The sequence below is a fragment of the Passer domesticus genome, chromosome 16 (assembly GCF_036417665.1).
Source record: "Passer domesticus isolate bPasDom1 chromosome 16, bPasDom1.hap1, whole genome shotgun sequence".
Lineage (NCBI taxonomy): Eukaryota > Metazoa > Chordata > Aves > Passeriformes > Passeridae > Passer > Passer domesticus.
The window spans coordinates 239820-257185 of record NC_087489.1 but is presented as its reverse complement, the minus strand read 5'-3'; the positions used below and the strand labels follow the sequence as shown (position 1 = coordinate 257185).

The 17366-nt window shown below is 45.0% G+C and overlaps 1 protein-coding gene across 1 annotated transcript in view; it reads left to right on the top strand.

Annotated features, from left to right (window-relative positions):
* Nucleotides 1-16221, top strand: part of CPNE1 (copine 1) — a 50882-nt gene extending 34661 nt beyond the window's left edge. Inside the window, 12 exon segments of the mRNA XM_064391476.1 lie at nucleotides 3102-3200; nucleotides 4193-4222; nucleotides 4225-4284; nucleotides 4367-4426; nucleotides 4860-4996; nucleotides 5617-5670; nucleotides 5750-5800; nucleotides 12278-12315; nucleotides 12318-12412; nucleotides 14106-14342; nucleotides 15085-15132; nucleotides 15135-16221. Coding sequence (XP_064247546.1) covers nucleotides 3102-3200; nucleotides 4193-4222; nucleotides 4225-4284; nucleotides 4367-4426; nucleotides 4860-4996; nucleotides 5617-5670; nucleotides 5750-5800; nucleotides 12278-12315; nucleotides 12318-12412; nucleotides 14106-14342; nucleotides 15085-15132; nucleotides 15135-15203 — 978 coding nt within the window. The 3' untranslated portion in view covers nucleotides 15204-16221.
* The last annotated feature ends 1145 nt before the right edge of the window (nucleotides 16222-17366 follow it).

Here is a 17366-nt window from a genome sequence, read left to right as displayed (position 1 = left end):
GGGTGTGCTGCTCTGTGTTTTATGCTGTGCTGTCACTGGTAGCTGGGATTCAATGGGGCTCGAGGGGGGATCTGCTACCCACCCCTCTTGTCATCAGCTAGGCGGGAGGAGCAGCACTCCTGTAGATGAAAGGGGCCTTTTCCTTGCTGACTTTATTCCATGGCTTGTAATGAGTATTGGAGAGTTCATTTGCGAAGAAATAATAAATAACTTAGTACTGTGTCCTGCAGTATTGGAGGGTTTTGTTTGCAGCAACAACACTTTGGGCTGCCTGATCTTGGCCAGTCTTAGAAAAAAAACCCTTGTAAAAAGAGGTTTGTTTTAAGCCATACCGTGTTGTGAACTAATAACTGAACTGGTCCTTGGCATGGCTATGAGGGGAGTGGGAGCAGGAAAGAGGGGAGAGGAGGTGTCTGGAGATGGCAGTGGCTGGATTCCCTGAAGCTCTCCAGGTGTACTGGCATAAAGGAGACCCTTCACTGGGAGTCTGCACCCTGCCTTCTGCATGAGAGAATGCCTCCCTGGCATGATCCAGTCACTTTTGGGTGATGTGCGAACATCAGAATTGTTGGGAGAAGCCAAGTAAAGTTCAGGCAGGACGGGTGGGAATTGCTTCATGGTGGAGTGTTTAGATGAGAAGAGCAGAAGTGGGGTGGGAAGGATGGAGGAGGAGAAGGGGGAGCAGTCTCTGTGGTATCTTTTGCCGTTAAGACACTGAAGGATGCCATGGTGCTTCCCATTTAGGTGACTACATTAAGCCATAATTCACCTGGCTGTTTGTATGGTGTTAGGGATATAGTTAGTAATTTGTGCAGATAGAATGTATATATATATATAGACTTCTATAAATATATAGAAGTCTATATATATATACATTCTGTCTGCATTCTATTTGAACCAAACCAGCTGTACAGAGGGAGGGGGGGTAGGAATTTGATTCTCAGGATGGCGAAACCATGGCAGACTAGCAAGGAGATACCATGACATTTACATACGAAGGAAACCTCGGCTGCACAGGAGATGGTCATTCATGGAGGTATGTATCCAGTGATGCCCAAAAGATGATGGCCCGAGAAAGATACCCATCTGAGATAACCGGAGCCATCAGCACCTACCACCTGAATACAGGAATTGGGGAAATGCATTGATCAATTCCCAGACGAAGGCTTTGTGCAGCTCAGCCTGAAGAAAAGAACCAACTTGAATATGAAGAACTCTGAAAGGAGACAAAGGGACTCTGCCACCGGCAAAATAAAGAGTATAAGGATTTGGTGCACTAGAGGCCAGATCCACATCCACCCAGCCAATCTCCCGGGAGTGTTGTGCTGTCAGTTTGATCGTTGGCTGTCGGGACTGTATCACGGTCCTGAATAAATTTTTTTTATATTTTATTAGAATTGGGCATATTTCATTTTTACCTACAACATATGGGTTTTCCATTGATACCAGTGGAAGACCCCCCGTAGATCTGAACAGTCCTTTAAAGAACCCTGTGTCATTCAGATATCTAGGCATTGAATTTGACATCCTTTTCAGGTGTTACCCACGGGTTCATCTTGTTCCCGTTGTCCTTAGGAGAAAGCTGTCACTGTGGTTTATACTGGAGTAACATCAACTTCTTGATTTCTAAAGGCAGATCTCATAAAGAGGATTCCCGAGTCTGTGTGGCATGTGAGCTTCAGAGGAGGAGGCGGCTGCTTACAACTGTCCCTTAGTTGACTGCTTCTGGAATTATTGGTTTTTACCAATATTGCCGAATGGGACATGCCTTGGCCTGTCTGGCCCCTGCTGCTGAACCGAATAGCAGCACCTGTGGTGTTTCTCCCCAGAGATGCTCTGGCTAGCTGTGGGTCACAGCTGGGCACATTGGGGCAAGCCCAGGCATGCCCGAGCTCCGATGGTTGCAGGCTGGAGCTTATTACTAGAAGAGGGTCACTCCTCAGGCCTCTCTCTGCTGGAGAAGCTTTTAAGGCGATGGTGAAGGAATGAGTTGGTCCTGATGGAGGGTTTAATTCAGAGGTTTTATTCTGGGCCGCATGGCCCTGAATGTAGCAACAGCTCCACCAGGACTCCTCACCGTATGGTGTGCCCGTCCCTTTACCCAGGGGAGAGGGGGAGGGGAGGGAACACAGGGACCACCAATCCAGGTATGGGGGGAGGGGGTCTCAGGTGAGAAGGACACCTGGATGGGCCAATGGCCCCCCAGGGGGCAGAGAGCATCCTTTGAACCTGCCAATCACTTGACGCCTTCTGGAATTTCTGCTTTGATGGACAATATTCAGCAGAGGTCAGGGAGGGGGAAAGGAGAGGTGGTTGACACACTTGGGGAAAAACCGGGGTAACTGAGGCAAGTCATGACATCACACCACAACATGGAATTACTTGTGTTTTGCAGTTGAACATGTTAGAAATGCTCCTCACTGGTGATCTTGTGGAGAGCTGTGACACCATGTTGCTGTAAACCAGTAATTAGTATATTTTTATTTGTATATGCATTGTTGTTTTGCATTATCTAGTTCTGAAGCCTTCATTCTGACATAAAAACTACTGTTTATTAATAAACTATTTATAATTTCATTGGTATAAGATGCAGAAAGAGATGGACTTACTGTTCCACAGAAATTAGAATTTCCTTGTAAATTGATACTATTGTTGGACAGAAGAGCATAGCTTAGATAACAAAGTTTTAATTGCTTGTTCCCATTACCCCAGTTGCATGTCCTGTCCTGAATGCCCTCACATTCACACATTTGGACTGTGAAATGTTGGGGGGGTTTAATGTTTCTTTTAAATATTTATTTATTTATTTAATCTCTTACATTTAAACCAGGGGAAGAATTATTTTTTTTTTTAATTTTCACCATGCATACTGAAATGGGTGAGGAAGTGAACATGCTCTTCTCTCGAGATTCACTCTGGCTGTTTGTCTTTGCTCCTTGGTTTCAGTTAGTGAAACATCCCCAACATCCCCAGTCCTGATGGCATGAGGGAGTTCACCAGCATTGATGCAGAGCTGTCATACAGTAGATGGGGCAAGTGAGCTGTGGCCAGTCTCCCTAATGCAGGACACCTGCCCATTGCCTGCTTCCTCCTCCTTTCAGGTGCAGTGTGCAGATCGTGACAGTGATGGCTCACATGACTTGATAGGCACTTTGAAAATGATCCTGGCACACACGCAGACAACTGGTGCTGGCCCTCTGGTGAGCTTCCTCAGCCCCTGCTAACTTGGTCCAGATTTCAGGCTTTCAAACCCTTTCTAATATTGACCTCAGACATGCACTTTTAGTTGTTGCCTCCGAACATGCGTATTTTTCTATTACCAAGCCAACATTTAAAAATAAGAAAAACTGGTGTGGGAGTTATATTTCTTTGTTTTCTTTGGGTTCTGTTACCATTCCTATTTCTAAAAATATCTTTGAGCCTGTTATCTGCTGGCTTTGTGTCCGCTGAGCTACTTTTCCCAGCAGTTCAGCTTGCTTTGGCCTCTGCTGAGTCAAGTGAAAAAAGCAGTGCTTGTTGGCGCTGTAACAGATGAGTCCAGAAGCACAGCTTGTCTCGTAATGTATGTGTTGGAGCTGGTCACCCTCCTGAGCACTCTGGTCACCTTGCTAGCTAACAGCTAGCAGCAGTCCTTCCAAGGGGCACGTGTCTTGGTCATCCAGTCTAGAGTAAGTTGAGTCATATGCTGATGGTGCTGGTTTTGGTTTGCAGTGAAAACCCGACATCTCGTTCTCCTGGAGACTGAGGTTCACCTGAATTGAGGCAGGTGTATTTGCACACAGGACATAGCCCAGGACTACTCCAGTTGCCAGCCAGCTTAATTTGGCATCATAAAAATAATACAAAAGTGAGTGGAAAGTCCTTGCCTTTTTTCTAGCCCTTGTGAATTCAGAACCAATGCAAATGAATCAAAGCAGGGAAGCACTGCCCCAGGGAACCTATGGCCCAGGATTTTTTAGCCTCCCCACCCTGAGAGTTTTGCTTCCTCTGCCTAGGGCTGGTGGCAAAAAGCACCAGTATAGCTTGTCAGTGGCCAAAGTAGTTGCAGACCTTTCAAAATTAAGTTTCTTAATTCTTCTGGGTATTTTGGTAACTCTGAAATTGGTGGATGTGTGGCACTGTCTGTTTCAGTAATTTGCTCTCCTGTAAAGGCACATATTTTGGAACTTGCTTCTGTGCTTGCTTTCTGTAGGTGGAATACGAATGCATTCATCCTGAGGAAAAAAAAAACAAAATAAAAACAACTACAAAATCTTTGGCATTACTAGGATAAAATCCTGCAAGGTAGGAAGATTTTTATTTTTTTTTAAATTTTATTTTCTGATCGTAGTGAAATGAGTAGGTGTTACAATATCTGTTCCTCTAGATTGAGACAGAATATTCATTTCTGGACTATGTGATGGGAGACTGCCAGATCAGCTTTATAGTGAGTTGTTCCCCACTGCTTGTATTGGTAGACAACAGGACAAAAGCAGTGAGGTTGTGTTCAGTACTTTTATTGGCAGCATGAGTGACTGCAAATGCAGTATGAATTTGCAGTGATGAAGTCTGCAAAACACTAAAGGATACTGTATTTTTGCTTTTTGTGATCAAGTAGCACTTTAATGGAACTAGGGCTTCTTAAACTTCTTTTGAGAAATTGGTTCAGTCTGTCAGCAGAAAGGATTGCTATGGCTTGGAAATACCTGTACCCAGGTGGGTGCAGGCTTGTGTGCATGTCCCTGTGTAGGGTTGCTGTGTGCCTGGGAGAAAAGAAACTGTGGGCCTGAGCTAACATCCTGTTTCTGGATGTAGTTTGTTCTTCTCATTTGTCTGTGCTGACATATCAGTGACTTGCTGCCATCGTATTGTCCGAACAGGTTGGTGTAGACTTCTCTGCCTCCAGTGGAGATCCCAAGTCACCAGATTCTTTTCACTACATCAGCCCAGATGGGATAAATGAGTACCTGATGAGTACCATCTGGAGTGTGGGAAGTGTAATCCAGAATTATGACACGTGTAATGATCTTGACTGATCTAGTCACCATATCAAAAATGTGACTAGAACAGCTTGTTCTAGCCCTGCACTGCTTTAATGATTGAGGGGCTGCCTTTCCTTGGGAGGTCCCTTTAGGAGCTACTACTGTTTCCTCTTCCTTCTGTCAGTGCTAGGGAGGGCAATGGCAGCCCTTCATAATTTGGCATATTTGCTTGGCTTGTCCCTTCTGAGTCCCTTAATGCTTCAGCTGGGCACTGATCCCTTGTTGCAGAGGATGCACTGCAAACATGAATGTCCTATTTGGTTCAATGGGAATGGACATTGGGAGCAATGGGAGCAGACATGTTTGTCTGCTTTGTCCTGTAGCCAGGCTGGGATTGGTGTGGCTTTTCTCTTGCTACTTTGAAATCTCCTGAGAGTCCTGTGGGGTGCTGCACTGAGAGAAATTATCTAACTCTCAAGACCAAGCTTGAAACCATTGGATGCCTGATGCTAGGCCATGGGCAGCTAGATGATGTACCAATTCCTTATGGCAGGAATTCTGCCTTGGTCTCCAGCTATTTTTGGTGAATAAAACTGAAGTGTGACTTATTACAGAATTGCTCTTTGTCATTTTTGTTGTTGCCCTTTCTTTCCAGCAACAGACTGTTTCCTGCATTTGGGTTTGGAACTCAGGTTCCTCCTAGCTGGCAGGTAGGGCATTCTCTATGCTGGACTCTTGCTCTGTCCATGTCTACATTCCCTAACTGTTTGTAATGTCCCATTTCACATGGTATCTCATGAGTTTGCTTTGAACTTCAACCCCAGCAACCCTTACTGCCAAGATGAGAACACCTCTTTATTAATAATGTCAATGAGGGAGATGTTTGAAGTGCTGTGTTTGTTTCACAACTAGTGGAAATCAAATGCAGCAGCAGGACATGGGGCAAATATAGCTTTACTCTCTACTTTGATGCTGACAAAAGCAGATGTGTGTTGATGCAGCCAAACTCCATAACCTTCAGTGAAGGGGTCTAGATTTAATTGACTGTCAGTCTGTACTAAAATTTTTGTTGCTTAAAATTGATTACTTCTGCTGGGTTACAGGTGCCAGTGGATTCAGCTCAGCCCTGTGCCTCTGCTTGTTAAGATTCCAGAGCCACCATCTGCTGAGGATGTTAGAAAGCAGGGTTTCTCCACGAGCAATGTGGATATGTTTGACTGCTCTCCTTTCAAGTTTGTCTTAAAGCTTGCTTTTTTTCATAGCCATCTTCTTCAGAGGATGTGGTTTCAGGTTATATTTGGATTGTATGGCAGCATTTTGGTAGTGGGGACTACAGGGGTGGTTTCTCTGACAAGCTGCCAGAGTCTTGCCTGATATCTAATGGAGCCAATGCCAGCCAGCTCCAAGACAGACTCATCACTTGCAAAGACCAAGCCCATCAGTGATGGTGGGATAACAGATTTAAAAAGGGGGAAAAAACCCCCTGTGTGACAGCAATCAGAGGGAAAGAGTGAGAATATATTAGAGGATCAATACTAGAGACACCAAGGCTGGTAAGTAAGAAGTAGGAGGAAGTGTTCCAAGCACTCAAGCTTGCAGGCTGTGGTGAAGACCATGGTGAGACAGCTGTGCTTCTGTAGCCCATGGAGTCCATGGGGAAGGTGTCATAGTTTAAGAAGGAAGTGAGTTTTTTGGGAGGTTGTGGTCAAACCTATCAGTGTTTGGATTTGAATATTGGCACCTGGATTGGCCACTGAAGGTATGGACTGCCTCAGAGAACACAGGGGGTTAAAAGAGCAGAGAACTCCCAGGAGAACTCTCTCTTGGTCCCGGTCAGTGGAGGAGCTCAGAGCTCCCCTGCCCAGCCAGGGCTGGGTGGCGGAGGGGAAGCCATGCGGCCGGGTGAGGTAGGCCGGAGCCTTGGGCAGAGCAGGGGGTGAAGGCCTTGCCAGATGGAAGGGTGGAGGAGCCTGAGAAGCATCGGGCCCCCCTCCTGTCCCCCGGGAGATAGAGAGAGAGAGAGAGCCAGTGCCTGTGCTGCCTTGAAATTCAATATCATGGACTGGCAGCACAGCCAGCCAGAAGGAGAGTGGGGGATGCAGCGAAAGAAGGTGCCCGGCCACTGTGGGAGTTCTGGGCAGACAGAGGCGAAGATTTTAACCCCTTTGTAAAATAATGGAAACCTTACAAATACTGGTCCTCCTGAAGCTGAATGAGGAGAGAGAGATGAAGCAAGAGGAGATGGGCAAGTGTGATGAAAGTGAGTACAAGTGAGAGATGTTAGAAGAGGTGAGAAGAATCCTAGCTGGGAGGAGATGATGGAGTGGCCTTGAGCTGGACTCTCTTGTATGGCCATGGACAGACCCATGTTTTTCCTGTGACACAGAGACTGCATTTAGTGGGAGGCAATGCCTTGAAGCCAAAGAGAGTGCGGTGAAGCAGTGGTGTGAACAGAGACGGCTGAGGAGGGTGTGGGATGCCCTCTGCCCTCAGCCCCAGGGGGTAAATTTGGTGGGGACTGGTGTTCTGAAGCTGAGAGACTGCTGCTTTTGTTGGAACTGGGCGGGGCATCCTTAAAAGGGGAATCCTAAAGGCATTTCTGGTCCATGTGCAGTGGTGAGAGCACTGGACATAGAAAGAAAAAGTCACGAGGGCAAATGTTCTCCGGGCGGTGCCACGAGTGACACAGAAGCACAAGAGATTTCAATTGTGTTTCCAGGGGAAGCCTATGGTGCAAGGGGAGACTCCTCTCTCCCTGATGGACTTGAGAGTTGATTATTTGAGGGGTGATGATGGACTCAAAAGTTGATTATCTGAGAGATGGTGACGGTGTGGAAATCTGTGGTGTTATTTCATGCTGTGGAGGAAAAGGGCGGAGGAGGAGGAATGTATTTGGAGGGTTTTAATTCTTAGTTTTGTGTCTGTTCCTTTTTAGATATTGTAGTTAATAAAGTTTGTTTCCTTTATTCCTAAGTTGGAGCCTGCTTTGCTCTGCTCCTGATCACATCTCACAGAAGCCACTAGGGAAAGTGTATTTTCATGGGGACTCTGGCATTGTTCCAGCCTCAAACCATGACAGAGGAAATACCCACCTCCAGCCCATGGACGCCCTTCCCTGGAGCAGCATGTTCCTGAATGAATGCATCTTGTGGGAGGGACCTGCATGGGCAGTTCATGAAGAGCTGCAGCTTGTGGGAAGGACTCATATGGGAGAAGTTTATTGAGGATTGTTTCCTGTGGAAGTGACTCTGCTGCAGAAGGGGAGGAGTGAGGAGAGACTTTCCTCTGAGTGAGGAAGGAGCGGCAGAGATGACATGTAAACTGACCACAGCCCCCATTTGCTGTGCCACTGGGGGGGTAGGAAAGCAAGAATTCGAGAGTGAATTTGAGCCTCAGAAGAGGGGAGGTGAGGGGAAGATGTTTTCAAGATTTAGTTTTTACTTTTCTTTATCCTATTCTGATTTGATTAGCAACAAATTCAACTGATTTCCCCATGTTTGCCTATGACAGTGGGTGCTGAGCAATCTCCCTGTCTTAATCTTGACCCATGAGCCTTATTGTATTTTCTCTCCCTTGTCCAGCTGAAGAGTGGGGTGGTAAATGGCTTTGATGGGCATCTTATCCAGCTAGGGTCACCCCAGCACACTGCTGTATTTAAGGGCAGCTCTCAATGCTAGATCATGACCTTTAAGGGCTGAGATCTCTCAGCATGCTGTCACACAGAATTGTTCTTGAACAAGCATTTTTCACATAGTTTTTTTTCTCTGGTCTTAGGCCAACAAAAAGTGGAATTAGAAATTCAGTGCTAAAATCCAAGCATTTCTTCTCAGTTCACCCTTGTCTGCCTCACTGGGACCTGGGTCTGTGGTCTTTTAGGGTCCTTGTGCAGCAGTTTTGAGTGGTACCATGCTAAAACCTGATGATGGCAAATGTAAACAGTGACACATGAAGCTGCATTGATACAAGCCAGGGATAGGCCAATTTAGATGGATCAGTAGAAGAGTATGTACCATCTAAAATAGGACTCTTAAAAAAATTTTCTTTGGTTAACATGAAAAAAGCTTTTTGCATTAAGAAACCCCTTAGACATTACCATTTCTGTTACACAAATGGTTGACTCTTCAATCAGGGGTTGTTTTCTAACTTCTACACAAAGAAAATTAAAAGTTAGTGTTCCCAAGAGCTTCTGACCTTGTCTAATTAGAACATAACCAATTAAACAAGGTAAATTGACACGGTAGAAGGGAAAAGTAAACACATTCTTCAGCATATCTTTGCTAGGTTATTTTTCCTGCAACTTCATAGAATCATAGATTGGTTTGAATTGGAAAGGATATTAAAGATCATCTGGTTTCAAACGCCTGCCATGGGCAGGGAGACCTTTTGCTAGACCGGGATTGCTCAGAGCTCTATCCAGTCTGGCCTTGAACACTTCCAAGCAAGGGGCGGCCACAACTACTCTGGCCAACTTGTTCCAGTGCCTCACCACCCTCTTAGCAAAGAAGTATCTAGTCTAAATCTACTCTCAGTTTGAATCCATTCCTCTTTGTCCTGTCACTGCATGTGCTTGTAAAAAGTCCCTGTCCATCTTTCTTGTAAGCCCCCTTAAGAACTGGAAGGCTGCAATTATGTCACCCCTAAGCCTCCTGTTTTCCAGGCTGAACAAACACAATTCTCTCAGCCTTTGCTCCTAAGAGAGGTGCTCCATCCTGCTGATCAGCCTGGTGGCCTCCTCTGGACTGGCTCCACCAGGTTCGTGTCTGTCTGGCACTGAGGACTCCAGAGCTGGATGCAGCACTGCAGGTGGGGCCTCACCTGAGGGGACCAGAGGGGCAGAATCCCCTCCCTTGACCTGCTGCCCACACTTCTTTTGATGCAGCCCAGGACGTGGTTGGTGTCTGGGTGCCAGCACACACGTCCAGGCATGTGCAGCCTCTCATCCACCAGCACCCCCAAATCCTTCTCATGAGGGCTGCTCTCAACCTGTTCCTGCCCCAGTCTGGATCAATACTGGGACTGATACCCAGCCCAGATGCGGCACCAGCATCTGGCCTTGTTAAACCTCAGAGATTCCCATGGGCCACTTCTCAGGTTTGTCCGGGTCCCTCTGGATGGCCCTGTCCTTCAGGTGTGTCATCTGCAAACCTGTTGAGTGTACACTTGTTCCCTTCATGTAGTAACAAAGTTATTAAACAACACTGGTCCCAATAGGGACCCCTGAGGGACCTCACTTGTCACTAATGTCCATTGGGACTCTGAGCCATTGAGCACTACTGTTTGGATGAGACTGTCCAACCACTTTCTTATCCATCTAACAGTCCACTCATCAAATTAATCTCTCTCCAATTTATAGAGAAGGATGTTGTGGGGATCTGTGTCAAAGGCTTTACAGAAGTCCATATAAATGACATCTCTGTCCCCTCCCTTGTCTACTCAACTATGCCACTGTGCAAGGCCACTGGGTTGGTCAGGGAGGACTTGCCCTTGGTGTAGGCATCTATGGGTCCCATAGACTTAAGTACATTCAGATACCTCAGGTGATCACACACATGATCTTTATTTACAGTGGGAGGGACTTTACTCCTCCAGTCCTCATCCTGCTGTCCATCCACTCAAGAGGTGTGGAAAGAGAGTTTGTCATTGAAGACTGAGGCAAAAAAGCTTTTGGGTACCTCGGCCTCCTCATCTGTTGTTACTACTTTTCCAGCATTGTTGATCAGGGGCTAACACCTTTGACTTTTCTTTTCTGGTTAATGGGCCTGCAGAAGCTCCACCTTGGCCACCCCTACACAAACAAACTTTGTACTCTTCCTGGGTGACCTGTCTTATCTTCTATTGACTATGCATTTGTTTCTTTCCCTTTAGTTTGACCAGCAGTTCCCTACTCAGCTATACTGGTCTCTTGCCTTCCTTGCCTGATTTCTTGCTCCTAGGATTGCTAGCTCTTGTGTTGTATGGAAGGCTTCCTTAAAAATCTGCCAAGCTTCTGTTCTCCCTTGTCCCCGAGGGCAGTATCCTAGAGGATCCCACTGACTGTCTCCCTGAAGAGCTGGAAGTCTGCTTTCCTAACCTTCAGGGGCCTAATTTTACTCTTACCTGACCTGTATTCCTCAGGACTGCCAGTTTCACCAGTGCATGATCACTACAGTGCAGGTTGCCTCTGATCTTGATGTTCCCAATTAGCAGCCTTGCGTTGGTGACCAACAGATCCAGTAATGCATCCTCTCTGGCAGGGCTGTTGATTACCAGGGTCAAGAAGTTATCTTCCATGCATTCCTGGAATCTCCTGGATTACCTACAGCTCACTGTCCTACTTTCCCAGCAGACATCAGGACAGTTCAAGTCCCCCAGCAGGACAAGAACCTCCTGTAGCTGGAGCAGAAAGGTTTCATCAACAGGCTCCCCTTGTAGTGGACCCCAAACATGAAGTTCCCTTTGTTGCCTTGGTCACTAATTTTTACCCACAGGCTTTCTATCTGATTTTTACCCATATGGCTGCTCTTCACACTCAGTCTACCTCTTGGTGTAGAGGACAACCCCTCCACCTCTTCTTACTCTCCTGTTCCTTCCTGACAGCCTGTAGCCATCAGTAGCTGTACTCTAGTGACAGGATTCCCATGGGTGTCCCACCAAGTTTCAATAAGGGCACAAAATTGTAGCTTTCTAGGAGCACCAATGGCTTTCAGGTCCTCTTGTCTGTTGCTTGTGCTCTTTGCTTTGGTGTAAAGCACTCAGCTGGGCTGTTGGCTGTATCGCCTTCCTGGAGGAACATTCATCATTCCTTTGAGATAATTTTCTGCCGTTCCCCTTTTGCCTTTTGTTACCATAGGAGACCCTGGCTTGTCTCTGGAAGTGTGCAAGTGTGTTCCAGTGATACTCACACACTTCAAAGTTAGCAGGGTATAGATGCATGTTAGCTGGGCTTTTGATTTCACCCTCGATGCTGGCATGTCAGCCTTAGGCTCATGTCTGTCAAGTCTGGTCTTACTGCCTTCCCCCTTCAAACCTAGTTTGAAGCTTTCTCAATCAGCCCTGCCAGCTCAAAAGCTAAAATCCGGAACTTTCTGATGTTAAAGGCTCAAAGAATGATGTGACTAATTATAGAATGGGGAAGAAATGTGCAAATCCAGTCTCTGCAGCTGTCCAATGTTTTCATCTCTGTGCTTCCTGAATTTCCTGTTATGCTGCTGCTTATTTTCCCTTCAGGACTTCACAGCTGTGTCAGTTGTCTTCTGGATATGCTGTTTAGTAATGTTTATAAAATAATGACTGGAGGAATTGTGGAATCTTGTGGCAGCTTTCCTTTCTTGTGTTGTAGGGATCCAAGGAATAGTGGATGCCTACCGCCAGATTCTGCGCAGATCCGACTCTACAGGCCAACCAACTTCTCTCCTATTAAAAACCATGTGGCAAGGTTTGCAGCACACTTGCTGCAACAAGGAACTGCTGCAGTAAGTGCAAGTCTTTACTGTGGATCTGCTTTGGGTTGATGTTTCTGTTTTCCATGTTGATGGTTGAATAGAATGGAATAGTAAATTGATGTTATCTTCCTTCCTTTGAATTGCAAGTTTGGTCTTCTGTTGTCAGCCTACAGAGAGCATGTCAATGCTCTCTTGGTACATACTGATATGAACCTACACTGGATAAACACATTAGTTTCATTGCTCAAGTGATATTTATTTCTCTCCCAGTTTGCTGGCACTGTACTTACTGTTGATTGTACAGGGGTGCTGTGTTGGCCGTTCAACCAGTTGGACTGAGGCAACAGTTGCCTTGCTCCAATCTCTCTTACCAGGCTCTGTCACCTGTAGGGAATGCACATAGAATAGAGTTTTGTGCTGAACAATTTTGCTGTCAAGAATGTTGAGAAAAAAACTCTAACAAGCTATCAGAGGGCTTGACTATCTGTCCCACTATAGTGGCATGGAGTCTGAGAAGTCTTCAATCAGTGTGCTGGTTGCAGAGCATCTGTGCTTCTCTATGGTCATGGGCTCATTTTGTGTGCTGCTGTGGCCATGAATACTTTTGAAATTTTACTTAATTTCTTTAAAACTTGATTTGTTTTTCTTAAGAATTAAGGACTTGGATATACTGATAGATTTTAGCTGATTTCATTCTGACAGATCAATCAGAAATAATTTTGACATATACTGTGCTACTTGTTTTATCACCTAGCTGTGTCAGTATTTTTGGTGCTACTTAATGTTTGTATGTATATCAAATACATTTCCCATACTGTGAGGCACTTGGGCTGAGGAGATCCATTTCTTGCATTTCTGAGGGTATTTTTTAACTTTCCTAGCACTTTGGGGAAATCTTCCTAATTTTTGTAATGTGTTAAATATCTCTATTTTTTCCTTCAGATTTAAACCTAACTATTTAAATAAAGAAACAGCAATTGGGTACAGCAATTTGTGTTAACTGTGCTTTGGAATTGGAAATTCAGTTTTCTCTTATTTTCATTGTGTTTGCCTCCTTTTAAATCTGTAAATAGCTGCTATAAAACAGCAGTTGCTCATTTCAGAACCAGGTACTAAACTTCAGCTTTTGGAAAATGATAGAAATTTTAAAGACTTTACCACACTAAGACATTGGTTTGTGGTACTCCTTTCTTTTTGGAAAAGCCATTCTTCCCTTCATGTTACCTCTAGAATGTCTCATGTTATTTATCACTGCTGTGTTTTGAGAGTTCTAATACTTCTAATTAGACACACCTGAATTAAATTATTGATAAAAAAGAACCAAGGCATTTTGAGTTCTACTGCAGGGATATTAAATATCTCTAGCCTTTGTGAATGCCAGTCAGTAAAACAGCACCTATCAGTGAATTTTGTATGCAGCTGTGTTTATTTAGTAGTACTTTTTGTCTCTAGTACTTTTTGCCAATTGATGTAACTGTTCTTTATAAATGGAACTTAATCCTTTCTCTTTTTTCTAGTACAGAGAATATTGGAAGTGCACAATGAAAATCATTAGGCATAGGAAAAAATGTGAATGAACATAAGTTTCTTTAATGTTCTGGTTTTGTCTCATGCACAGCAACATTTGATTTCTTTCTTAGCATAAGGGAGTGCTCTATCTGCCTTCAGGTATGTGAGCTCTGGTGTTGAAATACCTAACTGTATGCTTTCTCATGTTTTTCAGCAATATTTTATCTTGCTGATCATCACAGATGGAGAGATCACTGATCTAGAACAAACTAGGCAAGCCATTGTTAATGCCTCTAAGCTGCCCATGCACATTATCAGTGTTGGTGTTTGTGAAGCCAGTTTTAAAGCAATGGAATTCCTTGATGGAGACAGCGATGTTCTGAAATATGTGACAGGAGAGCCAGCTGCATGGGATGTTGTCCAGTTTGTGCCTTTTCAACAGTTCAAAAATGTATGGTTTTTTTTTTTATTATTTCAGAAGAGTCCCATTGCCAGGATGTATGTATCCTAAAAATGACCATGGTCTTGACAAGGCAGCAAGCTTGCGTGCTCCGAGGGCATGCCTGTGCTGCTTGTTCCCAGGGAGAGTTGAGATACTGGCTTCTGTGTTCAAAGCTGTGTCTTGCTGTCTTGCTGTTCTTTAGAGCCTTCATTGTATAATTGATTTTGCATACTATCTCTTGGCTATTGCAGGATTAAAGGGGATGTTCTCTGTCCTGGGATACAAACATTTTGGCAAAGAACTGAGATCATGCTGTCAGTCTCTGATGTTGAGGCCCATGAGTGATTGAAATTGAGGTCAGTCTTCCCTGCTGTTAAAAGCAGTCCAGTCACTCACCAGCTCCCCAACTTCCACTGTTGGCATTGGTGTTCATGCATTTTGCGTGGTCAGTTGGCTTGAGTGATTCAAATGAAACCCCAAAATGAGAGATCTTGCTAGTGGCTGGGGCAGATTTTCACTCAGACTGGGGCCACATAAAGGCTATGTGAGTCTGAGGTTGAGGCGAGAACAAGCGGTTTTCATGAGCAGCGCTCACTGAGACTGACTGGAAGTGCTCCTAAAGCTGTAGCAAGCAATTCTAAAACAGAATGAGCAGGGCAGGTGTTACAAATTCTCTAAGAGAGTATTTCATTAGCCTACCAAATCTGTTCTTTGTGGTATTTCTGGTTTATTCTCCCCATTGTCTTTTCAGGCTCCCCAAGAAGCACTTTCCCAGATGGTTCTGGCTGAAGTACCCAAGCGCAGCTAGTGTCATACTATGAATGGCAGGTGTGGCCCCCCCTGAAACTGCCAGAAATCGAGGTGATGTAGATTCAGGCTAGCCCTGTATCACTGGGGTGAAGGAGAGCTGCCTGCAGCCACACTCTCCCTTGCACACTGTGGATGCTCAGTGCCTTGAGATTGCACCAGTCACACCACTTCTTTCACCTGCTTGTGCTGAGTCTTTGATCTTTCAAAGATTTGTATTGGAAGAAATGTAAATAAAAAAAACCTCCAAGTGCTGGAAGTTTTTGTCACAGAAAGGTTGACCTTGTTGGTTTTCTACCTTACAACAGCAACACTTTGTGACACATCACACGCACATAGTTGCTTGACACAGCCCATCTGCTGCTCTCTATCAGGGTGGGCCTCTGAACTGAGCTGCTCTAGTCTGAGCCTGGTGATAGAAGTGTTGCACCTGTGTTTGCTGTAATGACACTTACCATGTGCTCATTGTTAGGTGACTTTTATCAAGCTGCATTTGAAATGGATGTGACCAAAGACTGTTGGTTGGATGCCTGAGGTAGTTCCTGTTATCCTCATAAAGTGCCAGTATATTTTTTTTATGTTTCAGTGACCATACCTTTCTGTGCTCTTTTTAATCACATTTTTATATTAGCAAAATTTATTTCTGTGATGAACTCTTGCTTGAAGCCATTGTTGTAGTTCAAGAACACTGAACTTTGCTTATTTATGGGGGTTAAATGAGAATTAGTCATTAATTAATGGAACGGGGTGAGATTAATGAGTCACATTAATGTGACTTTAAAAATCCTGCAGTTGGAAACACTGAAATGAAGATGCTTTGAGTGAATTCTTTATATCACACAAGTTACAAAATGAAGAAGTAACTTATCTGTGGAACTCCAAGGAGGTGCCACCTCAGTAGTGTGAAGTGTGCATTACGTGATCTGGGGACTGTGGAACAGGCACATGGTAGCAAAGCACAAATGTTTTGAGGAAGATGGTTAATTTCCAATTAGAAATAAAGAAACTTGGGCTTGTCATTGCACTACAAGTATCAACACTTTCAGTTACATAAATAAATATTCTACTTTGACTTAGATAACATGTCTGGACTCTTATTTCCTTCCTGGACTTTTCCCTTTGTTTTCGAGCAATGTGGATTGTGGTGTTTCAGTATCTGAGTGAGCCTAGGTTCAGTGAGATTCAAAAAAAAAGCAGAGCCAGTTGTCCATCATTGTTAATTTTGTTCTCCTTTAATCACTAAGAGTGCTGAATCCCACAGCCCTTTCCTGCAGCAAGATAAGCTGTTCCTTTACTGTGAAGTTGCAAAAGAATTTGTGTGTTCTACCCGATAAACCAAAAGATGGTGAGAATACACTGGCAGACTGCATCTGTGATCCAGGCCCTGAAACTTGAAACTTCAGTTACAAGCATGAGTGAAGGCAGAACTTGGGGTTGAATTCACAGGATTCACAGGATGACATCTTCAAGATCATCAAGTCCAACCCATGCCCTAACACCTCAGCTAAACCATCCAGTCTTTTTTTAAACAGATCCAGTGATGGTGACCACCATGTCCCTGGGCAGCCATTCCAGTACTTTATCACTCTTTCTGTAAAAAACTTTTTCCTATATTCAACCTATATTTCCCTTGGTGCAGCTTAAAACTGTGTCCTTTGGTTCTATCATTTGCTGCCTGAAGAAAGAGACCGACCCCCACCTGGCTAAAACCACCTTTCAGGAAGTTGTAGAGAGTGATAAGGTCACCCTCGACTCTCCTTTTCTCCAGGCTGAACACTCCCAGCTCCCTCAGTCATTCCTCATAGGGCTTGTGTTCCAAGCCCCTCACCAGCCTCGTTGCCCTCCTCTGGACATGCTTGAGCGTCTCAATGTCCTTCCCAAACTGAGGGGGCAGGACTGGACACAGCACTTAAGGCAGGGCCTCACCAGTGCTGAGTAGAGGGACAAAATGACCTCCCTGCTCCTGCTGGCCACACCATTCCTGATCCAGGCCAGGATGCCTGTGGCCTTGGCCACCAAGGCACACTGCTGGCTCATGTTCAGCCAGCTGTTGATCAGTACCCCCAGGTCCCTTTCTGCCTGGGCACTGTCCAGCCACACTGTCCCCAGCCTATAGCATTGCAGGGGGTTATTGTGGCCAAAATGCAGGACTCGGCCCTTGGATTTATTAAACTTCATCCTGTTGGACTCTGTCCATCTGTCCAACTGTTCCAAGTCTCTCTGCAG